General features: G+C 41.1%; 1 protein-coding gene across 1 annotated transcript; it reads right to left on the reverse strand.

The window, feature by feature from the left end:
* Nucleotides 1–2,053: 2,053 nt before the first annotated feature.
* Nucleotides 2,054–20,999, reverse strand: DDX21 (DExD-box helicase 21). The gene is made up of 15 exons (XM_063307541.1): nt 20,577–20,999; nt 18,425–18,685; nt 15,663–15,738; nt 13,967–14,145; nt 13,614–13,731; nt 12,909–13,094; nt 11,873–12,018; nt 11,488–11,637; nt 10,303–10,464; nt 9,484–9,603; nt 9,247–9,320; nt 8,816–8,975; nt 5,812–5,946; nt 5,405–5,449; nt 2,054–2,313 (listed from the first exon to the last, which is right to left on the reverse strand). Exons 1-15 carry the CDS (start codon nt 20,982–20,984, stop codon nt 2,122–2,124), a joined length of 2,412 nt encoding a protein of 803 aa, XP_063163611.1. The 5' UTR covers nt 20,985–20,999; the 3' UTR covers nt 2,054–2,121.
* Between the last annotated feature and the right edge of the window lie 1,046 nt (nt 21,000–22,045).

The following is a 22,045-nucleotide window of genomic DNA, read 5'->3' on the forward strand; positions in this document are numbered from 1 at the left end:
ACTTTGCTTATGGGTATACTGTATACATAAATGATTTTATTGGCCCTAAACCATTAAGGTTAACCCTACTTTATATTACATTGCTATTGAAAATGGCCTACCAAGGAATATTAAAATGTATTGGTTGTTTCATGTGAGTTGAGCTCACCTATTTGGAGCAACAAAACTGAAGCAGTTGAGGGCTGGAGGACCCACAGATGGTGTAGCCACAGTCTAGAACAGTGCTTTTCAACCTCATCAAGTTTTAAATGGGTGAACTTCAACTCCCAGAATTCTCCAGCCAGCATGAAGTCCACCCCTGAAAGTTGCTGAGGTCGAGAAACACTGTGGCAGAAGAACTCCAACTCACCAGCCAATAGTAGCATCTGAAAATCTGCCAGTTTGAGAGCTTGTGGGTGCTTTAGGTGACTGGGACAATGCACAGGTACTGTCCACCCCACTGCACAAGTTGGCCTTCCCAAGTCTGCCGCGGTAATAGCAGTGGACTATCCTAGACTTCTCCTTGGTTATATCCATGTCCATATTAGGGGTCCCCAAATAGGGGTGGCTTAGCATTCCACGTATGCCACGACCACCACAGACCTATTCCAATTGTAATGTGGTATCCAGGACACATGCTGGAAATACTTTTTTAAAAACTTTGGAAAACAATCTAAGGGGTAGAGAAAAATCAAGACATAAACTTTTATGATTTAGTGATTAACCTTAAAACCTTACTACTATAAAACAGTAAGTCAACTCCAGTCTTTAAGATTTAGTTTTGTTTTTATACTAAACCTCAACAGCTCAGTAACTAGGAATTGTGCCCACAAATTCGAGTACTGTAGCAGAAATATAGAGAGTTCACAGCCACTTTACCCCAATCCATTACATGGGCAGTTACCCTTATGTTTTCTTCATTTCAGCAGCACTATTATGGGCAAGAAAGGAATTGTTCTTTGTCTTTACACTATGGGCAGTATTAAAAATTCTACCTTTAAGTAAATCACCCACCAGGGAATTAATTGATCAAATCTACTTTCACCCAACCATTTACATAGAGGGAATTCTAATTATTTGAAATTAGACCAGCGCTTCCTGTTTTTTTTTTAATGGTGAACAGTGCTCTATCATCAAAAGCTTCTGAGGGGTATTACATAAGCTAGGGATTGGCATCTTTGAGCAGCATGCTATACACAATGTATCAGAAAAAGATATGCAGGATTCACAAATAAAATACAAACTCTATTTAATTTCTTAAACATCACCTCAAAAAAGCTAAAAATAACATCTTTTAAATAAAATAGCCAATATTTACTTATACAAGTAAAGGAATTTATTATAGAAAAAGTAAAAATAGTGATGCTATAGTTTCTTTAATGAACAATGCAAGCTAACCAACTTCTGCAAGTAATAATTTGGATTTAAAATGTCTTTCAATTTAAGTTTAATATTGAGTGTCTCCTTCCTCCATGTTAGGGCATATACAAAAAAAAACATTGATCACACTCTTCTATGTGGCTTTTTGACAGCCTGGGGGATAAAAATGTCTTTAGAATTGTATTTGCCTTTTGTCCTACTTCCACCACATATGTCCTTGGAGTCAAATTCTTTAACATCCAACACTTGCCAGGCTCATGACTCTGATTTAATTAAATAACAGTATTTTTACAAAGGGAAGCCAATTGAGCAAATCTCAATTTCCAAGAATACCTCTATACATGAAATTGTCCTCAAAAGTCAAAAGGATGGATGACTGTAGATCACTGTTCTGTTTGAAATTCTTGTGTTTGGAAAAAGGGTAAATAGGAGTAGTACAGAGCACTGGGGTGGGGGGGAAGAGGAGCCACAGGAAGTATCCTCAACATATTCTCAAAATTTCTAATGGACCTACCAGCCTCCAAAGACTAGAGACTTACTCATGCCCAAGATGTCGGGGGCACTACAACTAATTGTGATAGTATAGCAGTCCTTATCGTGCAATAATCTTTTCAATCTGAATTTTTGCAGCTGAAACTGAATGAATGAGAGACATCCAGGCTAGTAATTAAAACACAAATTACCAGGCTAATAATTAAAGTGTAAATTAATTTTACTTCTGATAAAACAAGAGGTTCAGTCCCATTTAGATATAACAAATTATCAAAAAGCTTGGTTAAAGCTTCGTTTTTGGCCCCTGTTTCTGAATCGGTCATGCCTGTTGAAACCACCACTTCGTCTTCCATTCCTGAATTCTGAGCCTGAATTTCGGCCTCCCTCCCGTGGTGAATCTTCAAGCTCAGGCAATTCTGTTGCTACAGAAAGTTGCCAGCGTCTTGTATCTTGCCATGTTTCCTAATTAAAAAAAAAAATTATAGGAAGAGCAGAATTGACAAACTTGCATGTTGACCAACATTTACTACCCACAGACAATAATAAAAAATGCTTAAGCCCCACAGAAGAGACACAGATGAATTATAATTAACTAGTACCTGAGTTCAAGAGCAGTTTACAGTCATGCCTTCTTTTAGAACATTGTTTTCAAAGCATTTCAAAACTTGGTATTCAAGACAACACTGAGAAAGCAGCTAACAGTAAATGAAGGTTGCTTTCAAAAGTTTGAAGCATCCTTACAAAACAGTAACAAGAAAAGACAACTTATTTAACCCTTGAATCAGAAACAATCCGTTCTTTAAAAAATAACATAAAACCACCAGCAACACATCCTCAGCCTAAGTTTGAAACAATGAGGTCCTCCACAATAGTTTGTCATCAGAATGACAGAATGTGCATTGTGATGTCATTATGAAGATTTCACCAATTGCCCCTTGCTCTCCCACCACACGCTCATCCCTACAGTGTAGATCATCAACTAACATTCCAGTTTCCACCGAGCACAACTTACTCTATCTCCCATTAAGCTGTCTACAAAAATGCAAAAGGTCTCACCTACATGGAAAAAGCTCCATCCCTAAGGTGATACAGGAATTTTGTAGAACCCAGGCTTGGGAAGGCCTCGCACAGCCAGCAGCTGCCTTGCGAAGGGCCAGGCTGGGCACACCTCATCAGCAGCAGGAGGAAGACGACAGTGAAGGTCAGTTGGGGGTGGGGGGACAGCAGGGCAGCAGAGTGCAGGGTGGCCAAAAGGGCAGAGGTGGGGGGGGAGATAGGTGGGTCGGGGGAGCTGAAGCAGAGGCAGTCCTGCCATGACATAATGATTCAGTAAACATGCACTGCTGACAAACTGCTACTTAATGGATTTCATTCATTTTCAACTGGGGCAGAACCAGGGTAAAGCAAAGAATGAAAGGGGGCCTGTGAGCCCTAGTCTCCACTATTCCACCTACCATATCAAGCGCCCTCCCCGCATTAAAGTTGTATGCCATGGCAGTGTTAATCCAGTTCAATCACTGTGCCCTGTTGGTAATAAATACTTATATGTCCCCGATCAGGCAGAAACCCCAGATCAGAGCCTCGTGGGCTGAACTGGAAACTTATGCTGCTGAACTTATACTGCTGAATCCAAGTGCATTTGTAGTCCTGGAAGAGGACTTCAACACTAGATTGGGTCCCAACAACCACACCTTCTATTCACAGCACAAATGTCCCCCTCCCAACCCTGGAGCTGATGGATTCCTCCTCACCTGTTGCTCAGAGATCAAAGATCTTTGCAAGCCTCCACCTGGCTCAAACAGCCTTCAGGCTAAACCTCCACATTCTAAATGGTGCCTTTGAAAGTGACCACCCAGCTGAATTCACCTACCTATCTGGCTCCAGAATGAGTGCTACTGACTATATAATTGTCTATAAGGACCTCCTCCTTTATGCCAAGACCCCAGAAGTCATGCCTAAATTTGACAGCAATCACTTCCCAATCCTGCTCCAGCTACAAGTCTTCACTCAAGAGACACATACTGAGGACTGCTACCCACCCTTTCTAATGCCAGCAGGAAGAACTTACTGCTGAGCTAAGTGGACCCCCCATCTAAATCAAATCATAACTGAGCTACTGGCCCCACATCAGCTACAGTGCCTTCAGTCTGCCCTGACATCAGCTGAGTCTCCTGATGCACTCTTGGAGAACTGTAACACCCTTATCCAAGAGCTCCACCAGCATCGAACCTGTAATAACAGTGCACCCATGAGGCAACAACACCACCACTCCAAGCCATGACTCAACAAGGACTGTGTTAATGCCACAAAAACTCTTGCTACCACTTACCAGGATTATATATCCAATACCAAACCAACAGCTGCACTGGACCTCCTCCAGCAGAAGAGATACTACAAACAACTGCTATCGCATCAAGCTCCCAAAGCAATGGTCCATCCATGGTGGACTGTCACATCCCCTCAGGGACCTGGGAGGCATACTTTCAGAAACTCTACATGGACACCTCTGTTGGAAGTGGATGCCCTAGCCAAATTATAGAAAATCTGCCAAGTGGGCACCAGTGAGAGTGACCAAGAACCTTGTAGCTCAACTAAGACTGTGGAAAGCCCCAGGAGAAGATCTAACAACCTGGGCTTCTGGGCACCCACTCTGGCCTCACTCTTTATCTGCACTGACACTTGTGGCTGAGTCCCCAAGGATTGGGGGCTTGCAATCACTGACCTTATATATAAAAAAGGGAAAAAAAGATGATCCTGCTAATTATAGACTAATTAGCCTCCTCAACACAATCAGCAAACTCTACACAAGACACTTACAATGGAAATTTTAGGACTGGCTGGAAGAAGAAAACATACTTGCAGAGGAGCAAGCTGGCTTTTGGGAAGGCTGATCCACCATTGATCAGTGCCTAGTACTCCATGCAATACAACCTCTTTATGCCGCTTTCATAGATTTCAAAGCAGCATTTGAGTCCATATCCCAAGCTAAATTGTGGGAAAAACTAGAGGCCTCCTCAACTGACCGACATCTACTTCATTTAATACATATGCTACATGAAGGGACCTCACTCAGACTAAGTTGTAACCCCAGGGCCATCTCACTAATGCCACTGAAACTGAGAAAGGTGTCAAGCAAGGCTACACACTGGTCCCACTCTTAATTCAATTTCTGTTATCAACTCCGTGGTGGGCCATCTCCACAACATGAACTTTCACTCCCCAAAACATGCTGGAAGACACATCTCTATTCTGCTCTATGCAGATGATGCAGCAATACTTTCAAGAACATATATTGGCCTTAAAAGAGCACTGAGAGAGCACTAACCTAGTACTGCAAGGAAGACAGTCCTGATTAGGGTCATTAAGTAAGGACTACCTGTACATACTGTTCACTCTGACATTCCATGAAGCCTCTTGCAATAGGTGGAATGTGAAACAAGCAAATATATTTAAGATCAACAGAGTATGATTGACAACTGAAGGGCAGTCATCCAATGGCATGAGCTACTCAAGAGAAATTCACAGAACAAACCATTAGGTACTAAAAGCTTACCTTTATTTTATTTAGTTCAGCTACTGGAATATCAAAACATACACCCTAAACACAGGAAAGAGACAGAGTGTGTGTCAGTCATTGAAGAAATTCAAAACTCTTCGGAGAACAGGATACGTGCACTAATATACACCAGAGTGTATATCAGTTGAAACACTGGAGTGCTGAACTGGAACTTATTCATAAATTATAACCAACCATTCAAATTCTGGGCTTCTCCATTTAAGTCTAAAGCTGTCTTCTGGATAACATCTAGCTATAAAAATCTTCCCCAATACCTTATCAATACTATGTGTCAGACTTATGCTTTGCTCATTACCAGATTAGACAGGAAAGAAAGCAATTACTAGAAGAAAATTCTCAAATAACACCTATAACCAGTATAGGACAGAAAACATGTTTCTTACCATTTTTCCTTTGAGAAAACACATTCTGGATATTTTGTTGTCAATGTCCTCACCCAGTTGTTCTTTCAGACCCCGCCAAGCATAACCAGTGGCATGCATTTGTACTGAGCACTGAAGTATCATGGTCACATAACCCTTTGTTAAAACAAAAAACAAATTGGTGATACACATTTATCATAAACAGCATGATTATTAACACACAAATTATTAAAGCTATTATTAAAGAATTTTGAGAGATCTCCTAAACCATTCTTCAGTCGATACCTGCAAAATCTTTTTTCCTTCAACACATCTTGGTTGAGTTCACCCATCATGCTAAACAACATTTAAGGGGAAGAAAAACAACTGAAAATTGGAATAATAGCAGACCAGTGGGCAACATAATCATAACCAACCATAAAGGAACTACATGTGGACATGACCAAAAGAAATGTACTAATGTACCTTTGAATTTCCTTCATCAACAGCATAAGGGTAATAGCCAATTATTTTAAATTTACATTGGTTTTACAGGTAGTCAACTTATGACCATTAGTTCAGTGACCGTTTGAAGTTACCGTCAGAGTATGCTGGAAAGTGTTTGGCCTGAGAGATCAGAAAAATCACACACCAGGCATTTCTATAAAAATAAATTTATTTACAGAAAGCAAAAATAAAACTTATTTTCAAACTGTGCATTCACACGCGCTCAGAGAGAACTGAGCTGAGAGGCTGCAAAAATGAAACTAAAACCAGGCAGGTTCCTCCCCCAGGCAATGCAGCCCCAACACCCAAACTGAGGACAATTAAGTTCGACCTCTTCACCCTGCCAATACTTAAGACAATACTCAATTACCATGGTAACCTAGTGGCTTGGTCCAAGCAGAAACAAAGAAATGCCAACAGTTACAATGGTGCTGAACAAAGGGACTTAAGACCAGTCTTCAAAGTTATGGCCGTTGCAGCACCCCCCCCAGCTCACATACTCACGATCTGGGTGCTTGGCAACCCGTTCACACTTACGACTGGTTGCCAAGCACCCTACAATCATGTGATCACCATTTGTAACCTTCCCTGTTAGCTTCACGGAAAGTCAATGGGGACGCCTGCAGGGAAGATTGCAAGTCGCTAGGATAAGTCTCCCCCACCTTCACATCCTCCCCAGCCCCTCTGCGTTTGCACCGCACCAGCCACTTGCATACCCCTGCACACCCTTTCTGATCAGTGCTGCACCTCTCACTCACCCCCACACACCCTCCCCAACCCACACGGCACCTCTCTTGCACCCCTGTGCACCCTTCCCAACCCATGCTGCACCCCTGCACACCCTCCCCAACCCGCACAGCACCTCTTGCACATCCTTCCCAAATGGTGCTGTGCACCCTTCGCAACATGAGCACCTGTCCAGCACCCCTGTGCACCCCTCCCAGACCAGTGCTGCGCCACAGTGTACCCTCCCTGACCCACAAAACACTTCTCGCACATCCCCACACATACTTCCCAACCTACACCGCACTGCTGGGCACCCTCTACAACCCGTGCAGCACTTCTCATGCACCCTTCCTGACCAGTGTCACACTCCTGCACACGCTTCCTGACTGGTGCCACCCCCACGTGCCTTCCCCAACCCGCGTGGCACCTTTCACGCATCCTTCATGACCGATGTCACACCCCCACGCACCCCTCCCAACCTGCACCACACCCCCACGCCCTCTCTAACCCGCACAGCACCTCTCGCACACTCTTCCCGATCCATTAGGCACCACTTGCGCACCCCCATGCACCCTTTCTGACCCATATGGCGCCTCTCACATACCCTTGCACCCTCTCCACACCCCCTCACTCCCTCCCCTACCCAGCAGCAGCCTCTTTCCTGTCTGCCAGCCTGGGACTTGCAACTTTCTGCTGGCTTCCCCACTGACTTTGGTTGTGGGAAACCAGCAGGAAGTTGCCTCGCCTAACAACTGTGGGACTGAGTTAACAACAGCAACCGGGACCGCAGGGATTACCATCGTTAAGCGATGCAGTGGTGCTTGATGACCACATCACTTAGTGACAGAAATTCTAGTTCCAATTGTCATAAGTCAAGGACTACCTGTAGTTCATGAAACACATTTAACACTTCTTGAGACCAGAAGCCATGGATTTGTGACACAGGAAACTCCAATTCTTAATTCCAAACTTCTTATATAATATTCACATTATATTTGTAATCTCTCAAAATTCCTTTCAAATACATTCAAAATCACAGAGGTTTGAGAGTCAGGGAAGGCATTTGGACTAAACAAGGAACATACAACATTTTAACTGAATATATTGCCATTCAGTTGTAGTTCGTAGTTTTAAATAAGTTTTTAAAGTATCATTAATAATTAACTGATTAACTATCCTGTTTTCCACCCATGTTTTGCAAAGAAAGATTTTTTCTTCACTTTTTAAAAATAAGAGTAATTCCACAATGTCAATTTTACTTGAAAGCTAAGCTTACATTTGAATTTCTTACCCAAATGTGTCTAAGTGCCTTCAGTGTAGGAAATATTACATAATTCCAGGAATATTTCTTTAACTTTGGAGACACAATGCTTTTTACTATTTTGTATCAATTTACTAGCTACAGCTGTACTTAGATAGATTAGAATAATCCATGCCCTGGTAGCATCTTGCCTATTGCCATCAAGGTCATCTTCCTTACTCTCTACAGTTTCCCAACCAGGTACTAATTGAGCTTCTATACCCAGGCAAGGTTGGCTAGCCAAATCCTGAATGGCATTGGTATTGATCTAGATGTTAGTGAGCACCAGGGGAAAGAGGGGGGAAATCACTGCCAGAGAAGCAACTGTTTATGATTTCTTAATTGTGATTAAAAACTATACCTGTACAGGCCTCTTTGAAAACATATTAATATGCAAATGTATAATACATACATTTTTAAAACATGATTCCTTAGGTCATAATACATGTTGCATTAGGAAAATCAGGATGTGCTTAAATAAGCATTAAACTCTGGGAGTGCTGTATTTATTACCGCATCAGAGTTGAGCAAAGATCGCTGCTCAATGGAGGTAGCTCCAGAAATATGAGCCAGGGCTGCAGCCAGAGCCTCCACCGCCCCCTTCTCTTCTATCAGCTGTTCAGCAGATTGTCTGAAGTAGTCAATGGCAGATGGAGGAACAGAATCTAAAGATCTGAATAAAAACTTTTAAGAATTAGTATTTACGAAACCACTGAAATGAAGAGTGAATCATTTATGTTTATGAAATGTTCAAACAGAAACTAAAGCATAATGGCAGCAGCACCTGCAGGATCTCATTGTTTTAGTGAGCAGTGGGGGTGCAAGTGCTGCCCCTTTGGGCATGCGTACAACACAACATGCATAAAAGAGAGTGGGGCTTCTGTCATAAAGCTGCTTATGTCACTTCAGATACTAATTTTTACTTATATTTAGAATTAACACACCTGATTGCATCTTTACTGGAAGCTTTAATTATGTCTGTTGCTGTAGGAACACCGACACGTTTAAATGTAATGCCCTGAAAGTAGAAGGCACAATTTCACTGACAAAAGCTGATCAAAAAACTAGTCCTAACGTTTTAGTCAAAACTGTAAAAAGCTCTTTAAAAAACTATATGGCTTTTTAAAAATCACAGCACAGACAGATTCACAAATTCCATTAAGAAATCCACAAATAATTACCGCTTTTTGTTCTACTTGTTTCAGCTGATAATCCTCCTTGCGTTGGTAGAAACAGATACAAATCCCAGTTCGTCCAGCTCGGCCTGTGCGTCCAGAGCGATGAATGTATGATTCTACATCCTTTACAAAGAAACATTCATAAGATATAGTTTACACATGTTACCGAGAAGCCAACATTTCATTTATAATTTACTAACCATAAAGAATGGTACACTCCTTAAAATACAGTATTAATGACTGCAGAAAGATGAGACAAAGCTATTTTTGTAAGCTATGAATTGCCTCAACAGGAAATTATTTATGCCATATACTGTATGGTGAGAATTCAACATACTTTAACAATGTTAGAATTAATGGGTTCAAAAGAAAAGATCTGTTTAGAAACCTCTTGAACAGCAAAATGATATTTGAGTAAACTTACACCAGTACAAGTAGAATTCATGAAGAATTATGAAGTATTCATGGATATGCATATAGTAATACTGATTTGCTAACAATAATTAAAACTTGGTAAAATATCTGTAATCTGTTCCACCACCACTATCCAAAAGCCTGATAGACAGGACAGCAAATTTTAGCTAGCAGTGTAAGAGACAGAATAAACGTTCTACCATTGAAGAAATAAAAATGATTTTCCAACTTTCTCACTTCAACTGTGCTGTGTTTTCCAGCAGAAATGGTAAAGCAACTCACATGAGGATTCCAAGTCCTCTTTGCAGCAAGCTTTAAAATGTTTCCTGTGTCACATCAAGTAAGCAACATTAAGCAGTACATTTCTGCACACCTAAATTGTCCCTCTGCCCAGAATTAGTATTTTACCTTTGGTGGTGAACTCTGTATTACCAGATCTACTTCTGGAATATCTAAACCACGGGCAGCTACATTAGTTGCAACCAGAACTTCAAATGATCCATTGCGAAAGCCTTTCAGTGTGACCTCCCTCTGCTTTTGTGGAATATCACCATGTAAAGACTGTGCATCCTACATGCATAAAAAAAGAAAGAAATCAGAGGGAGAATTGCCCAAATAACAGGAGTGATTTCCCCCAATTCAATTTAGATGTCAAAATCTCCACTTGACAGTTTATATTAGAGGTAAGCAAAGTATTTTAAAGCTAAACTGCTTCAAGAAAAGAACTGCAGGTAACGCTAGAACTCTCCATATTTTCCCTCAATCTCCCTGATGTTATTCATTCCAGGCCTAACCTTTTCCCTTGTTCTTGTCTCCTTTTTGAAGGATACCTGTTTTATGCCTCACCTACTCCATCTCTCCTCTACTGCTGTTGCTAACAGTGTCAGACTGCAGCCAATCTGCATCCAATTCCTGGCTGTCAAGTCTGCCTCTTTCCCTTGATCCTGACCACTACCTCCCAGATATTATTTGCAAACTGTTTTATTCCAAATGTCTATGGCTAGCACCCCAGAATACCATACAGCTGGACGGTACTCAGTGAGATCCCCCAAAATATGTAAGACATTTGGGAAGTGCCATTATGGTCAGAAATAATAAAGAACTGGTGTAAATTTAAAAAAGGGGGAAATATGATATAGAAATCTGCCACAAACCTCATTTTACTTGAACCATATACATAAGATTTTGTAACCAAATATATGTCACAAACTGAACAAAATCTATATATAAATGCAAACTGGGATTGATATTAAAACTATCCTTTGGAAAAAGGGTAAAGCTTCAAGGGAGAGAAATCAAGCACAGAAAAGGTCAAGTCTCACTGAACAGCAGAAAAGAATGTCAAATAAGCAAGATAAATTGTGTTCAGAAACTTTGAAGGATGAAGAGGCATTGCAGTCATGGATCGTAAGTTAATCTTAAAGTAAAAGCTTAAAAAAGAAAAAGAGAGGATCAACCAGTTTGTGAATTTGAAAGCATTTTGAAACAAATCACTTTCATGAGTACCCACACCTGAGTAAGTTGTTAATCACTCTCTGGTGACCTAGTAATCAACTTAACTTTATTCTTTTTCATACTTTTGTGTCATCGTACCTGTTTTATTGAGGCATTAAGAGCCAGTTCAGTTGCTTCTTTTTTTGTCTCACAAAATATTATGGTCCGTCCATGACTCCCACTGTAGACTTGTATAACATCTCCAATCACTGCAGCTCTTTGGGACCAATGACATTCAATGGCCAAATGCTATCAATGCAAAGCCATATTAATTAGCAATTAAAGAACAGAAAAGGGTGGGGGTGACACACATAAAAAAGGTGAAATTTCAATTGCAGTCATGCCCGCCATCTTGACTTTTTGACCACAACCTGCAGACACCCTTGGAAGAAGGTGTGTATGCGTACATATTCACGATTTGGGTCCAGATGTGGTTACGAGAAGCACAGTGTTAATTTTGTGCTATTGTAGAAAATTAATTTACCTCTACAGTTGTAGCAGTTTTTTTAGTCTTCTTTCCAATAAGATCAATTTGCTCATATTTGGATTTCATGTATTTCTTTGCTACCTTGTAAACCCACTGAGGGCAAGTTGCAGAAAACAAGAGTGTCTGCGGATTATCTTCAGAATCTTAAAGAAACAATACATATCTTACAAACTTAAAAAAATCAAGTATTTCCATAATAAAAGAGCAAGCCAGAAAATTTTATATCATAGTATCTGGAAATGTACAACATCTTTTGAATCTGAATATCCTTTCAGTTTGCAGCATCCCATATGAAGATCAAAACAGATTTCAGGTTTGAAACATTCCCCAAATGAGCAAAATAGCACTCAGTGATTTGAATTCATAACGTTTTGTACATCTCTAATAACATCTATGTATAATACAATCAACAAAAGAACCATTTCAGAATAAAGGGCAAATTAGTTATTATTTGTGTGCTGTAATTATTGCCAAATACTCCCAAAGTACTTTTGGGTGGCACAGCAAGATAAGAAATAATGGAAGCAATTATGATTGAAAAGAATTTCTGAAACCTTTTTAGAATACAGGTGGTCCTCACTTAACGGCAGCACAGGATTCGCCTAACAACGGCAACAAAAAAGTGCTTGAACTGCTGTAGTTAAGCAACATGGTCATGTGACATCACACTTTACAACCGCTTTGCTTAGTGATGGAAATTCTGGTCCCAATTGCCATCGTTAACTGAGGACTGCCTGTTTCCCATATAGCAGCTTTTCAGGATCTCACTTGTCTTTATCAGCAGTTTACAAATCCAGGTATTTTGATACAGGTTTTTAAATACATTCCATTTCTTTATATTCAGCCTCTATTATACATTACAACTGGCCCCAAATTAAATTTAACATATAAAGTTCTTTGACATAGAATCAGTGATTGAATGGACCAACTGGTTTTCCTAGACCTGCACTTTATCCCTTACATATTCTCTGAGCATTAAGACCCAGATACAGAAGATGCCAAAATAGAACATCTACATAGACAACGTACTTACCTTTCTTATAAGAATTTACTAAGATTTCTTCTACTTGTTCAGCAAATCCCATGTCCAACATCTGATCAACTTCATCCAAGACAACATGCTTCAGTTTAGAAATGTCCAATTTGTTATTTTGGAGGTGATCTTTTATTCGACCTGGAGTCCCAACCAGGATGTCAATGCCATTCCTAATTAGATCCACTGAAAGGAACATTTTATATATTAAACTTAACTCTTAATGTTAAGGATTATTATAAGGGCGACGTTCTGAAATCTGTCAGCATTACTTAGTTATGAGTTTGGGGTATTATCAGTCTCCAAACAAGTACCCACAATTTTTATCTATTGTTTAATTTAACACATACTCTAAACAATTTGTTTTAGAAATATAAGAATCTAAAGCTACAATGAGCATTTACTTTAAATTAAGCACCACTGATCGCTCTAAAACATTCTTTCAAGTATGCACAAGATTAAATTGATTTTTTCCACTATTTGATATATCTCTCTCCAGCTATTTCAAATAGCACATAAAATGTTACAGTTCCATCACATTTCTCTGATTCCAACAAATGAACTTGATGCATTACAATAGTTTTTTAAAAGCATCATGGACCAATATAATGTACATTTTGAAAAACAATGAAAGACGGTTTAAAAGAAGGTATTTTTAAATTGAAATGTTGCACCATCAAAAAGCATCCACTTATACTTTCTTACACTGTCCATTATACGCTGTTCCTCCATAAAAACAAGCCACGGTAAGTTTCTTTGTAATATCTTTGAAGTCTCTGGCAACTTGCATTGCCAATTCTCTGGTTGGAGCAAGAACTAATACCTAATTTCAAACAAACAATTATTAGTGGAATCTTGTACAACTACGGACAGCGCTAAGAGCAATATTTCACAAAACATAACTAAGATGTAAGGCAAGTAAGTTTGCAGCTCAAATAATGAGAGCAGCATTACTATGTACCTTTAATGTATAATTATATGAGTGATTAATGTTTTTGTTACAGCTCCAAAAGCTCATTTTTATCCCCAAGTTTATAATTTTATTGTGATTTCATTACCTTTGGTGCACGGCCTCTTTTTCTTTCCTGTGGATCTCTATCAAGTTTTTCAATTAATGGAATTGCAAATGAGAACGTTTTCCCTGTTCCTGTCCGAGCTTGGGCTATTACGTCTTTGCCTTCAAATATAGGCTGGAAAGTCTTCACTTGTACCGGAAACAAGTAGGCAACACCACGAGCTGTGGAAGAATACTATTAGTTTTTTTTTTCTAGAAAGTTATATGCTTATCGTGATCACTCAATTTGTCTGTAACAAAACAAAACCTCAAACTCACAAAATGAAAATACACTGTAGAGACTACGCTAGAGGCGTTTTTATTAAATACTTTACAGATTGGTATACTGAGTCACCTGGGGTACATACAAGTCCAGCATTCCACCTAAAAGCAACAAAATCTGTCAGATCTATGAATCAAATCCTCCTAGAACAGCATTTCTCAATCTCAGCAACTTTAAGATGTGTGGACTTGAACTCCCAGAATTCCCCAGCCAGCATGAAGCTGAAGTCCACACATCTTAAAGTTGCTGAGATTGAGAAACGCTGTCCTAGAAATTTACCCAGGCAATTAATTCCATAGATCGTGGCATATATTTTTTTTGTCCTGAGGCTACAATCAATTCTAGAATCATCAGAAATTTGGGGAGACAACTCCCCTGCAGAAATACGTAAGGCATCAATTGTAAAAGGATTTGGTGCTACTCAGGTGTTTGCACAAGAAATTCTAACTGTCTTACCATTTTAAACCAAGCTATATACAGTTTGCATATCTGTACATGAAATGTTGCATGTGCCACAGAATTTATCATCCCCCAACTTTACCTTTGAGCTTTTCTAAAGGACATGAAATTTATTCGTGAATTCTGAAGGATCCAGCAAGAACCATAGTAACATCAGAATAACCAAAATTTGACCCGTTACCTCCAAAAGAAGAGAGTATATTCAGTTGAGAGCCAAGTTTTCTTGTTCTACACTAGGAGTGCCTAACCTCTGTATCCAAACAATATAGGAAAGATGCAATACATGAATTGCTCCTCTGTACCCTCTTCTAGGGTATCTTTTTCAATAAAGGTACAGGTAAAGGTTTCCCTTGACATTAAGTCCAGTCGTGTCCGACTCTAGGGGGCGGTGCTCATCTCTGTTTCCAAGCCAAAGAGCCGGCGTTTGTCTGTAGACACTTCCATGGTCATGTGGCCGGCATGACTACACAGAACGCTGTTACCTGCCCGCCGAAGCGGTACCTATTAATCTACTCACATTTGCATGTTTTCGAACTGCTAGGTTTGGCAGGAGCTGGGACTAGCAACGGGAGCTCACCCCGTCACGCGGATTTGAACCGCTGACCTTCCGATCGGCAAGCTCAGCAGCTCAGCGGTTTAACCCGCAGCGCCACCACGTAATGCACAGTAAAAAAGAGTCACCTTTACAGATTTACTTAAGAGCATTATAAATGGCTGTTCCATTTCCTAGTTAGCATTTCTCTTCACTGTCGTACACTGAATTATTTTCAACTGGCTTTCGATGAAATTTCTGAAATCTTTTGCAGACAGTAACTCATCAACGTACTTAAGAATATCTCAGTTATACTGAATCTCAGCTGCTAACATTAAATCCTCTCATGTAGAATCATCAGGCTATCCGATTCAGAAGGGAAGAGGAAAAAAGTTGTTTCAGACTGAAAACTTTCAATGGATATACCTTTCAGAAGATCAAGAGTTGCTTTAGAGATATCAAAATTGGCAAAAGCACCTTCCTTTTGTTCTGCTGTTAATTCCTGTTTTAAACAAAAATAAAAAGCAGTTACAAAAAGTTTAAGATTTTAATCACAAAAAAAAATTAAACTGAAAGAAAAAAGCATCTACTATATACTCATAGTTTCAAATATTCCCAGAGTAATAAAATTAAATGCAATTATTCTATATATGCTGTTGTAACTTTCTTAGAGTACATAGATAGATAGATAGATAGATAGATAGATAGATAGATAGATAGATAGATAGATAGATAGATAGATAGATAGAAGTCATAGTATGAATACTACATAGAAAATGCACTGAAGATAAACAGCTCATCAGAAGTACATACAAAGAGTAGGAAATCACAATCAACCAAAATTAGTAAGCTGTACTTTTATAAAATATAGAGGATAAATACTAACAACATATTCTGACGTGTTACTCTGCATGGTAGCAGAGTACCATATGGAATATGACAACGGAACACTGGGTATTCTAAAAGGTTCTCAGTTATTAATACACAGAGATCTATTCTTTTGTAACTTTGAAGCTTGATTACTGCTATGTTTAATGAACATATGAACCTGCCTTTTAAGTTGCATCACTGGTCCAGTGAACTCAGTTAGGAAGATTGGCAGATCCTTAACAACGAAGTGAGTTCTGAGAGCCAACGATGGCAAAGGATCAAGAGGGCATGTAGTTGGCCACACTGCTGTTTTCCAGTGATATCCATCATGAGTACTGATGGTGAGCAGGAGGGGGCCCCTATCCAGGGGGGAAAACGCATGCGTAGTACTGAGGAATTAAGCAGCCATTCAAAGAGACACAGATCAGACCCACTTTAACTCTTGGGATTTATCTGTATGGGTTTTTCCCACGCTTCTTCAGGTTGTTAGGATTTTCTGTCTAATGTAGCAGTAATAAACAGTAGAGACCTATTCCTTGTCTCAGCGTGGTTCCTGGCTGTTAGGACAATATCCAATGATACCCAATTATACATCTCTACTTCTGCCAAATTAAGTGATGCTGCTGATGTCCTATCCTGGTGCCAGGAGGCTGTGGGGATCCGGCTGTGGGGAACAACAGGCTTCAACTGAACCCTGGTAAGACTGAGCGGCTCTGGGTTTTGAGGCCTTATCATTCCAGGTCTATGCCATCTTTGGTACTGAATGGGGCTGCACTGTCCCAGAAAGACCCAGTGCGCAACTTGGGGGTCCTCCTGGACTTGCGACTCCTGCTCGAAGAGCAAGTGGCGGTCATGGCTAGGAGGGCTTTTGAACAGCTTCGAGTTGTGCGTCAGCTGCATCCGTTTCTGGATCAGGAGGCTCTGCTCATGATCACTCATGCCCTGGTCACCACCCAGGTGGACTACTGTAGTGGCCTCTACATGGGGCTGCCTTTGAAGAGTATCTGGAAGCTTCAGGTGGTGCAAAATGCAGCACTGTGGGCAGTTATGTGTGCCCCTAGAACAGCACACGTTACACCTGTGCACTGCGAGCTGCACTGGCTTCCAGTTTGCTTCTGGGTCCAATTCAAGGTGCTGGTTTTGACATTTAAAGTCCTTCATGGCGTAGGGCCAGGTTGAGAGACCTGTCCTAACAGCCAGGAAACACGCTGAGACAAGGAACTGGTCTCTAATGTTTATTGCTTGTACATAACAGGAATCCTAACAAACTGAAGAAGCGTGGGAAAAACCCAGACATATAAACCCCAAAGGTTAAGGCGGTTCCGATCTGTGTCTCTTTGAATGGCTGCCCAATTCCTCAGTGCTACGCATGCGCTTAACAGTCTGGATGGGAGCCCCCTGCTCGCCATCCTTACTCATGACAAGACCGTTTCTTCCCAATTACTTCCACCACTCCTATCAGGTCCAGTAGAAGAGTCATGGTCCAGGTCCCATCTGCTAAGGAATTACGTTGGCAGCACCCAGGAGACAGGCCTTTTCTGCTGTGGTGCCTGCCCTGTGGAAGATCATCCCCCTCGAGGTGAGACTGGCCCCTTCCTTGATGTCCTTCTGGAAGTCCCTTAAACTTGGTTATGTCAACAGGAAATTTAATGAGGTGGCTACATTGTGTGTAACATCTATGTTCTCCCTACCCTTGTTAGTTTTTTTTAATAATAATGTTTATATTTTAAGTTTAGAATATTTTTGTAATTATTGTTATGGCTTTATTGTATGCCATCCAGAGTCATGTTTCTGTGAGATGGGCAGCATATAAATATGACTGACTGTTAAGTAAGTAAGTAAATATCCTATTGCAGAACAGGTAGTCCTCGTTTAGTGACAACCGGGACTGGCAACCTGGTCATTAAGTGAAGTGGTCACTAAGTGAAACCATGACTGTGCTTATGATCTTACTTCGGCTTTCCTTTGCTTTACAGACCTGTGAAGGTCGTAAATGTGAGGACTGGTAGTGAAATTACTTTTTCATCATTGTCGTAACTGCAAACAGTCGCTAAACGAGGACTACCTGTATTTGAATTCAGAAATGAGATATACAGCCTGATTTCATGCTTATTTATTCAAACTCCCAGTCTACAAAATCATACTTTTACAATCTCAAAAATATTTAATATTTGAATAGAAATGCACATAATGATTACACTAATGAGCCATCAGGATTACACTTTGCCCTGACATATAGGTTAAATTTCTGCTTTTCCTCTTTATAATATTAAAATTCTGTATAAAAGATATTAAGTACAGAGAATAAATCATCTTACCGGATCTTGATCACTTTCACATTCTGTTTGAGAGTCTTCACAAGAATTAGTCTCCTTTTTTGAGTGCTTTATCCCATTACTCATATGTGATACTGTATTGCATTCTGCAATTGCATCTTCATTTTTATCAGCCATTTCTTTCTTTTTTTTAATTTTCTTTGGTTTTGGTGGCTCCAAATCCAAATCCACTAACTCATTCTCTGCTAACAAGGATATATGCTTTTTCAGTTTCTGCTTTTCAGATTTATCTTTTTTATCCTTCTGCAAAGTAAATATATTAAAATATTCAGATTATTATACACACTTGCCTCCAGCCTCATTTTCCACAAACCATTTTCCTATTGTTTATTACTATACAACATTAGAAGTACAATTCTATACAACAGAAAATAACCAGAACAGAAATTGTCGCTGAGATATATTACTACATTATTGGGGGGGGGGGTATGAGATGGAAAATGTTTTGGACCTGAAACAAGCACATTGTGAACTAGATTACACCCTAGCCAAACCAAAAGGTGGTTGTTCTGGGTTTTGGCTGAAACAAAACCTAGAGGGATCTTAAGGCATGAGCAGGGCACAGCTGGCACACCTCACCCCTCTTCCTTCTTATGGCCTATGTGCTGACTTTCCTAGTCCCTTCCCACAGTTCCCTTCCTATGGGAACCCAACACCATAAGAAATTAAAAGGGAACATGTTTTAAATTTTAAATTTTAATTTGCTTCTGTATACTGTTTTCTCTGTTTCTTTTTAAAAATTGAAATACAATTATTAAAAACGTAGGGAACAAAAAGAGTAATTTCTTCAATCATTCTTTTGTTTGCTGCCTAAATCATAACAATAAAAAATGTTTCAGTAATATGTTATTTTTTGAGGAACCAAGTCTGAAAATAAAAGCATTAAAGTATATCCCCAAACATGCATATTAAATTAAGGCTTGAAACAAGAAATTATCCCAATGCTACATATTTAAATTAGGCAATTATACTTCCTTCTCCCTAATTGATCTTTCTTGTCACATACCCAAACCTAGTGCATTCCTGATGTGTTTTGACTTCAGCTCCTATCATCTACAGACAGCATGGCTAAAATATGGAGCTTCTAGGAATTGTAATCCAACTCTGGAGCCAGGAGTCTTTATCCAGAGAGGAAAAAATTTAGCCAAAGATATAAAGTTTCTGGCAATGTTGAAACCATGGTTTTTTTTTCAGAGAAAAAAAACAGAAATGGAAATATATGTAATATCAATTTTTACATAACCTTTTACTAGCTCTTCACTTGCCATAAGAACAAGACATGCATAATGAATATCTTAGTTTATACATAAAATCATCATATTTGGTGCATTTATTACCAAGCATACTATTTAATTTCTTTTTTACATGATGAAGTATAAATTATGAAATTCTAAGAATCCTTCCATCTCTTAATTCTATCAATCTGACAAGTTGGCAAAAATAAAGGCAGGTGAAATGGTTAACGTTTTAAGAAAGAAGAGTGCATTCTAGCCTTCCACTCCTCCACATGTTCTTATTTTTAGAACAAGGACAGAGGAAAAAAATGACAAACAAAAGGATTCATCAAAGCTGAGTCTTTAGATATTTCTATTTTTATCACTACTATCCCCATTTCCCCGACTTCGACGACGGAGACTTCAACGTTTAACCCCTGGGGACTTAAAACCGAAGCTTGTAGGGACTCAGACAAGCTTCTCACGTCTGCGCACAGGTGGCAAATAAAAGCTTCCCAATAAAGATTTTTAGAAAACATTTGAGGGACAAAAGGAAGGCCAAGACATGGACCTCTTGCCTTGGTACAACCGCTGTTTTGGGGGAAAAAAATCCATTTTTTTTACGGGGAAAAAACCCAGGGCAGGGGATGAAAAAAACAAGCCCCTTTCTCCCCATCCCGAGCCCTGCAACGAGAGGGGCGCAGGCTCCGTCTCCAAAGCACCCGCGGGCCCCCAGCCCCACCGGCCGGGCCCACCCCTCGCTTCCGGAGCCAGGCCAGGCCAACACGCAGCGAGCAGGCCGCTCGGCTCCTCGCGCAGCCGCGTCCTTTCCGCGCCCGCTGCCCCGCCTTCGGCCCCTCCTTCCGCGGCCGGCGCTGCCGCCGCCGCCACGAGGCTGGCCCCCCGGCCTCGGCGCCTACCTTGCTCTTCTTGGGGCCGCCGTGGTGCGGGGCGGCTTCGGGCTCCATGGGGGTCTCGGGCTCCAGGTCGTCCTCGCTCTGGGACTCGAGGCGGGGGGCTGCGGGCATTTCCTGGGACTCTTCCCCGCAGAGGCGGTGGCAGAAGCGGCTGCTCGGGGCTGAGGCCGGCGTGAAAGGGAAGAGCTCCGCCCCGCCGGCGCTGCGGAGGAAGAGGGGCGGCGCGGGGCGGCCGCGGAGGAGGAGGAGCGGCGGCGGCGGCAGGGCGAGGGAAGCACGCGGCCGTCCGTGGGGAGACGGCGGGCGGGACGCGGCCGGCAGCCCCGAGAGCTGCCCCAGCGCCTGCCAAGAGCCTCGCCGGCGCAGGGGCTGCAGGTGCGGCGTCACCCCGCGGAGCAGCCAGCCGCCCATGCCTCCGCTCCGCTCCGCCCAGGCGAAAGGCGCGCCGGAAGGCCGCCGCGGTCCCTCCCCGTTTCTGCGGCTGGAGCCGCTCTCCCGTCCCTGCCTCGGGTTCAGACGGGGCCGCTTTCGCCGCGACCCTCGGGGAGAGGCTTCGGGGGGGTGGGGGGACCTTCCCTGCAAGCTAGAAAGTGGAGGGTGTGCAGAGTCGCTGCCAAGCTTTGCACGGTTCTGGAGAGGCTGGGAACCGGCTTACCCGAGGCTGGAGACATTTTGTCGGATGATGTTATTGAATTGTTTCAACAGACCAGTAGAAGTGCTAGAAAACCTTCGCAGGCGTTGAGGTGTGTGGGGGGGGCACCTCAACGCTTGCGAAAGTTTTTTAGCACTTCCACTGGTCTGTTGAAACGATTCACGCAACCGCCTGGGAGTCCTAAGTTACATGGGAAGGTAGGTAGGGTTAGGTTTTCATAATGGTATCGTTTTCATATGTATGTATGTATGAATTTTTCAATGTAGTAGACAAAAACTGAAAATAAGAAATAGAGGGGGAAAAATTTTTTTTAAAGAAAAAGCATACAATTATGCCTCCCGCCTGTCTTTCTATTGAGTAATTATCATCTTAAACTTTTCCCCAACCTCTTCATCCCTTTTTAATCCCCAAATCCCTATAATGGTATCATTTTCATCACACTGGTAAAGAAGCTATTGATTTTTTATTATTATTATTTTTTTGGTGTGTAATTTTAAGTGCCAATTCGTTCGTTTATTTATTTATTTTTATTGTGGTTGGACTTGCCTCCTGTGGGGGGAATGCATTCAATGCAATTTTTGTTAGTATTTGGGTTTGGGCACACACATACATCCTTCCTGTGATGGATGCAGCCTTTTCAAATTATTTGAATGGACACCTGTGGCTTATTTCAAACTTGGCAACTTTAAGCATGCTGGCTGGGGAATTCTGGGAGTTGAAATCCACTCATTTTTAAGTTGCCAAGTTAGAAAAACACTGGTTTAGTGCTATCAAACCAAGTGGTTTAAGATTCTCACAGTAGACTGAAGCATGTAATATA

The sequence above is a fragment of the Candoia aspera genome, chromosome 6 (assembly GCF_035149785.1).
Source record: "Candoia aspera isolate rCanAsp1 chromosome 6, rCanAsp1.hap2, whole genome shotgun sequence".
Lineage (NCBI taxonomy): Eukaryota > Metazoa > Chordata > Lepidosauria > Squamata > Boidae > Candoia > Candoia aspera.

Coding starts and splice junctions, on each gene's coding strand:
- DDX21 (XM_063307541.1), bottom strand. CDS start 20,984: ATGGGCGGCTGGCTGCTCCGCGGGGTGACGCCGCACCTGCAGCCCCTG. Junction 13,732..13,966: donor AAAGAGGCCGTGCACCAAAG/GTAATGAAATCA, acceptor GTTTGAAATTAG/GTATTAGTTCTTGCTCCAAC. Junction 10,465..11,487: donor TTAATGCCTCAATAAAACAG/GTACGATGACAC, acceptor TTATGCATGTAG/GATGCACAGTCTTTACATGG.